This window comes from Spinacia oleracea, chromosome 6 (genome assembly GCF_020520425.1).
Source record: "Spinacia oleracea cultivar Varoflay chromosome 6, BTI_SOV_V1, whole genome shotgun sequence".
In the NCBI taxonomy this organism is placed as follows: domain Eukaryota; kingdom Viridiplantae; phylum Streptophyta; class Magnoliopsida; order Caryophyllales; family Amaranthaceae; genus Spinacia; species Spinacia oleracea.
The window spans coordinates 51,442,796-51,450,067 of NC_079492.1; the positions used below are offsets into that span (position 1 = coordinate 51,442,796).

The window sequence follows — 7,272 nt, forward strand, 5'->3', positions numbered from 1 at the left end:
TCATATACAAGCAAACAATTGCAAGAAATTGGGGCAAGAATAAAAACCCCAATTCAATTTGGGCATGAAATATCATACGAATTTCTACTCAAAACTAGGCCAAAACTCAAGTTAAACTCGAAATTACTTACATATATGTGATTAAGATCAACTTGGGAGCAATTTTGGTGTAGAAATCGTGCAAAACCGAGCAGAATTGATGAAACACGGTTGAGAGAAAACTTAAAAATTCGAACGAAGCACAACAGAAATGGCGAACTGCCATTGTGCTGTTCGCAATTAAAGAAGATGTGCGCTGGAATTTTCCAGCGCTCAAATTAGAGATGATCAACATGGGCCCGACCCGCTGACCCGACCTGACCCGGCCCGAAAATTGTCGGGTTTTGCCGTTTTGGGCAGCATTTTTCGGCCCGCTGTTGGGCCTGACCCGAACTTTTCAAAAAAAGTACGGGCTTTGGGCAACGTAAAACTACAATTTTAGTTATAAATTTGGCTCGGCCCGAAAACCCGCTATTTTTGGCCTGAAATAGCGAGTTTTGGGCACAAAAGATTGGCCCGAAGTTCGGCCTGACCCGACATAATGGGCAGATTTTATGTCCTCGGCCCGGCCCGAACCTGGTCCGGCCCGCCTTTTGATCAGGTCTAGCTCAAATTCAAGTGCTGAAACATTTCAGCGCTTCCAGCGCACAATTGTTCCATTCCGACAAGATGTTGGGCCACTTCTCCCCATTTCTTACCAAATAACCGCCTAACCTTGTTCCGTTTTTCTTCCCGCGGAAAAGCAACGATATTTTAAATATTTGTAAAAATTATTCTGGCGGCCCACTAACAGGCAACTGCGTTCCGGAATCACCCATTTAGGTGACGGTTATTTTAAAAGAAAAAAAAAACAACTTCGAAACTCATTTCCAAAAAAAGTATGTATTATGAAAAATCTTGTATCTGTTATAAAATATATATTAGGATGGATGCCCATTATACCCTTACCCTTATATAATATATGTATGTGTATATATTATATATATGTCTATGGATATGGATGAATAATACATAACCGACATACAGTTTCTCTCTTCCTCTTCCTCCCTTTCTCTCTACTTTTATAATACGTTATCAGCACCATTGTTAACCGTTGATGGAAATCAAAGGAAATCACGATTGAACAACGAGAATACAACAACAAGAATTGATCATTATCGGTTAGTCAAATATTTTTGTATGATAATTATATTCCTCAATTTCTTTTACAAGTATTATTATCTGGTATCGATTTTAATTGTTTTCGGTTAGTAAATTTATCAGTATTCTAGACTTCATATGCTTTTAGAATTGTTAATTATATATATATCAGAATTGTTAATTATTATTCGTATATCATGATTAGTACGCCTATATATGATACTCTAATGATTTTTAATTAGTCAAATTGCATGATATTTACCGTATGATATTTGATATATCGGTATGTGGTAACTGCTTCTTTAATTAATGCGGCAAACATGAAATTTTTTTTTTTATTTTTATTTACTATACTATTGAAAATTTTTTGATTAACAGCAAACACTGTCAATTACTATTGATTGTTTAACGACAAGTTTTAGATTTGATTTAGAATGTTGTTTGTTTCTCAACCGTCATTGGTACATGATATGTTTTATTTGATTAGACTAATTCGTGTTATATGATACTTCGTATTTAATTGCATGTACACTTATCGTCAAATTGCATGATATGATATGTGATACTCAATAACCGTCATTTTTTTTTACCGTATATGTTCCATGTTCATAGAATTTGATTTGATTAAACTTATTGATGGAGACATGCTTAACTGATATACTTAATTGGTCTCCGTATTTGTTTTGCAAGTATTAGCCGATATGCTTATACTCCGTATATGCTTATACTCCGTATTTGTTATAGTTATCTCTTAAAGTTTAACTTATTATATAGTTACTATCTATTAAATTCTAATTTATTATATTATCTCATATAGTGAATAATGTCGAACTTAGCAAAACTTGAGATTGTGGCCCTTGATATTACTGGAAAAAACTATTTGTCATGGGTGTTAGATGCTGAAATACACCTAGATGCTAAAGGGCTTGGAGACACAATAAAAGAAGAAAATAAAGCAACATGTCAAGATAAAGCTAAAGCTATGATATTTCTTCGCCATCACCTCCATGAAGGGCTTAAAACTGAGTATTTGACAGTTAAAGACCCACAAATCCTTTGGAGTAATCTAAAGGAAAGGTATGACCACCAGAAAACTGTGATATTGCCAAAGTCTCGTTATGATTGGTTGCATTTGAGATTACAAGATTTTAAATCTGTGAGTGAATATAATTCAGCCATGTTTAAAATTACTTCTCAACTGAAATTATGTGGAGAGAAAATTACTAATGCAGATATGTTAGGAAAAACATACTCCACTTTTCATGCAAACAATGTTGTCTTGCAGACACAGTATCGAGAAAAAGGTTTTAAAAAATATTCTGAATTGATATCTTGTCTTCTTGTGGCTGAACAAAATAATGAGCTGTTAATGAAAAATCATGAAGCACGCCCTACTGGCTCAACTCCATTCCCTGAAGCGAATGTGACATCCCATAGCGGGAAAATATCAAAGAATAAAGACCATGCCAGCAGCAGTGGTCGTGGTCGTGGCCAATGGCGAGGCCGTGGGCGTAGACGTGGTTTTGGTGGCTATGGTAGAGGTCGTGGAGGTTATTACAAGAGCTCACATTCCCACATGAAGTGGGACCGCAAAGATGGTAAAGGTGAGAAAGGAAAAAGTGACAATGTGACTAGTGTGTTATCGTTGTGGAGGAAAAGGTCATTGGTCACGCGTATGTCGCACTCCAAAACACCTTGTTGACCTTTATCAATCATCATTGAAGAAGAAAGGAAAGAATGTTGAGACAAATCTTGTATTTGAAGATGGCGAAGGTGATTTTGAGTCTGGTGATACAACTCACCTAGAAGTTGCAGATTTCTTTACTTCCCCTGAAGGGAATAATTAAGTTTTAATATGTTGTGTTGGATTTGGTATAGAATTGTAGTATTTTAATTATGACATTATGTGTTTAAGTTATGAACTTTGTGATTGTATTATGACTTTATATTCTGTGTGTTTTCTAATATTGTATAATTTTGGGTGTTTTATTTTATAATGGTTATTTTGGACATGTTTAGTTTTGTGACACATATTTTTATTTATTTTGGACATGTTTAGTTTTGTGACACATATTTTTATTTCCTTGAAGAATATGAATACCTCTCAAGGTCAATGGGAAATAAATGATGAAGAATTGTGTCTTGCAGACAGTGCAACTACTCATACTATACTTAAGAATAAGAAATATTTCTCTCAATTGATGATGAGAAAATCTAGTGTAAGTACTATATCGGGTAGTACAAATATTATAGAAGGCTCCGGAAGAGCAAATATATTGTTGCCTATGGGAACTAAATTTGTCATCATTGATGCATTATATTCTCCAAAGTCTCAAAGAAATTTATTGAGTTTTAAAGATATTCGAAGTAATGGTTATCATATTGAGACAATTAGTGAAGGAAATGATGAATTCCTTCAAATCACGAGCATAACTAATGGCACAAAGACTGTCTTGAAGAAATTACCTACATTCTCCAGTGGTTTGTACTACACGAGAATTAATACTATTGAAACACATGCTATAGTAAACCAGAAGTTTACTGATAGCTTCATAATTTGGCATGACCGGTTAGGCCATCCCGGTTCAATCATGATGCGAAAAATCATTGAAAATTCTTGTGGGAATTCATTAAAGAGCCGGCAGATTCTCTCTAATAATTTTTCATGTGTTGCTTGCTCACAAGGAAAGTTGATAATTCGACCATCACCAGCTAAGATAAATTTTGAATCAATCAATTTTCTGGAACGTATACAAGGGGATATTTGTGGGCCAATACATCCCCCATATGGACCATTTAGATACTTTATGGTTTTAATCGATGCATCGACTAGATGGTCACATGTATGTTTGTTATCATCTCGCAACCTGGCGTTTGCGAGATTACTTGCTCAATTGATTAAATTAAGAGCACATTTTCCAGATACTCCTATTAAGTCTATTCGTCTTGATAATGCTGGTGAATTTACTTCACAATCTTTCAATGATTATTGCATGTCCATTGGGATAAATGTTGAACATCCTGTAGCACATGTTCATGCACAAAACGGTCTTGCTGAATCATTAATTAAACACATTCAGTTGATTGTTAGACCATTGCTAATGAAGTCTAAACTCCCAATTACTTCTTGGGGACATGCTATATTACATGCAGCAGCATTAATTCGCATCAGGCCAACAAATTATCATAAATTCTCCCCATCACAATTGGTTTTTGGTCAGGAACCAAATATATCCCATCTTAAAATTTTTGGATGTGCAGTTTATGTCCCTATAGCTCCACCACATCGCTCCAAGATGGGTCCTCAAAGGAGGTTGGGAATATATGTTGGATTTGATTCCCCATCAATAATCAAATATCTTGAGCCAACTACAGGGGATTTATTTAAGGCTCGTTTTGCTGATTGTCATTTTAATGAGTCAGTTTTCCCAGGTTTAGGGGGAGAAAACAAACAGCTGGATAAAGAAATTAGTTGGAATGAATTATCATTATCTCATTTTGATCCTCGTACTAAGCAATGTGAACTAGAAGTTCAAAAGATAATTCATTTACAAAGTTTAGCAAATCAGTTGCCAGACGCTTTTACTGACCCAAAGAGAGTGACTAAGTCACATATACCAGCTGTGAATGCTCCAATTAAGATTGAGGTCCCAGAAGGACAAAATGAAGTTGCTAATGAGTCTAAGGCACGCCAGAAGCGTGGAAGACCAATAGGTTCCAAAGACAAGAATCCTCGAAAAAGGAAAGGAGCAATGGTTAATGATGGTCCAATAGAGGATACGATCAATTTTAAAGGATCTCCAGAAGAGACTTTAGACATGATAGAAGATGAAATTCAGGTACCTGATAATGAAGAAATTTCAATAAATTATATCATGTCTGGAATTACATGGAACCGAAATCAAATCGACGTCGATAATGTTTTTGCATGCAATGTAGCATTAAATGTTGTGGATGATGATGAGGATCATGAACCAAAGTCTATTGAAGAATGTAGACATAGAGATGATTGGCCAAAGTGGAAGGAAGCAATTGAATCAGAATTGAAATCTCTTGCAAAAAGAGAAGTACTTGGACCTGTAGTCCGTACACCTGAAGATGTAAAGCCAGTGGGACATAAATGGGTCTTTGTGCGAAAGAAAAATGAAAATGGTGATATTAAAAGATATAAAGCAAGATTAGTTGCACAAGAATTCTCACAAAGACCTGGTATTGATTATGAGGAGACATATTCTCCTGTGGTGGATGCAACAACTTTTAGATATATAATTAGTCTGGCAATGAGAGAGGGACTTGACTTACGCTTAATGGATGTAGTCACAGCTTATTTGTATGGCCCACTGGATAATGATATCTATATGAAACTCCCAGAAGGATTTAAGTTGCCAGAAGCAACAAAATCAAGTTCTCGAGAACATTTCTCTATCAAATTGAATAGATCTCTATATGGATTGAAACAATCTAGGCGTATGTGGTATAATCGCCTTAGTGAGTACTTATTGAAAGAAGGCTATAAGAATGATCCTATTAGCCCATGCATTTTTATAAAGAGATTTGGATCAGGATTTGTTATAATTGCAGTGTATGTTGATGATCTAAACATTGTTGGAACTCCTGAAGAGATTTCCATGACCGTGGAATGTTTAAAGAAAGAATTTGAAATGAAAGATCTTGGAAAGACAAAATTTTGTTTGGGGTTAGAAATTGAGCACCTAAAGAATGGAATCCTTGTGCATCAAACAACATATACATAAAAGGTGCTAAAAAGGTTCTCTATGAATCAAGCACATCCATTGAGTAGCCCTATGGTTGTAAGATCACTTGAAGTGGATAAGGACCCTTTCCATCCTCGGAAAAATGATGAAGAAATTCTTGGTCCTGAAGTACCATACTTAAGTGCAATTGGAGCATTGATGTATCTTGCTAGTCATACAAGACCTGACATATCATTTTCTGTGAATTTGTTAGCAAGGTTTAGCTCATGCTCAACCCGTAGGCATTGGAATGGGATTAAACATGTACTTCGTTATCTACAAGGTACAAAAGATATGGGTTTGTTCTTTCCTAATTTATCAAAAGAAGGTTTAGTTAGTTTTGCAGATGCATGATATTTATCTGACCCTCATAATGGCCGATCACAAACTGGATATCTGTTCACATGTGGAGGTACTGCCATTTCTTGGCGTTCTATGAAACAAACTATTGCAGCTACTTCATCTAACCATTCTGAGATATTAGCAATTCATGAGTCTAGCCATGAATGTGTATGGCTACGGTCTGTGATTCAAGATATAAGAGAAGATTGTGGTTTATCCTCCGAGAAAGAGGCACCAACAATTTTATATGAAGATAATGCAGCATGTATTGCATAGCTCAAGGAAGGATACATCAAAGGTGATAGAACAAAGCACATATCACCAAAATTCTTTTTCACTCATGAACTTCAGAAGAATGGCGATATAAATGTCTTGCAGATTCGTTCAAGTGAAAATTTGACAGATTTGTTTACTAAGGCGCTTCCTACTACTACATTTAAAAAGTTGATTCACCTCATTGGTTTGCGCCGTCTCAAAGATCTTTAGTGATGCTGTCATTAGGGGGAGTAAATGCGCGCTGCACTCTTTTTCCCTTAACCATGGTTTTCCCACTGGGTTTTCCTGGTAAGGTTTTTAACGAGGCAGCATTTCATGCGCATTATAAGGCATTGTATTGTTTTGGATAATGGACATCCAAGGGGGAATGTTATAAAATATATATTAGGATGGATGCCCATTATACCCTTACCCCTATATAATATATGTATGTGTATATATTATATATATGTCTATGGATATGGATGAATAATACATAACCGACATACAGTTTCTCTCTTCCTCTTCCTCCCTTTCTCTCTACTTATATAATAGTATCTTGTATTCTTGAAAATAATGTATTCTGAAAAATTCCGTATTCCGTATTTCGTATTCTTTATCCCGCATTTCGTATTTTATTTCGAGGTTTATTCATTCCTCGTTAATAAAATGCCATGATTCCGTCATTTCGTATTCCGTATTTCGTATTCCGTCTGTCCGTATTCCATATTCCGCACTCCGT

General features: G+C 35.6%; 2 protein-coding genes across 2 annotated transcripts; both read left to right on the forward strand.

Moving 5' to 3' along the window:
- Positions 1–2,002: 2,002 nt before the first annotated feature.
- On the forward strand, positions 2,003–3,026 carry LOC110799302 (uncharacterized). The gene is made up of 2 exons (XM_056832188.1): positions 2,003–2,806; positions 2,904–3,026. Exons 1-2 carry the CDS (start codon positions 2,003–2,005, stop codon positions 3,024–3,026), a joined length of 927 nt encoding a protein of 308 aa, XP_056688166.1.
- A 2,928-nt stretch (positions 3,027–5,954) lies between these two features.
- On the forward strand, positions 5,955–6,761 carry LOC130463142 (secreted RxLR effector protein 161-like). The gene is made up of 3 exons (XM_056832189.1): positions 5,955–6,231; positions 6,346–6,540; positions 6,679–6,761. Exons 1-3 carry the CDS (start codon positions 5,955–5,957, stop codon positions 6,759–6,761), a joined length of 555 nt encoding a protein of 184 aa, XP_056688167.1.
- Positions 6,762–7,272: the final 511 nt, after the last annotated feature.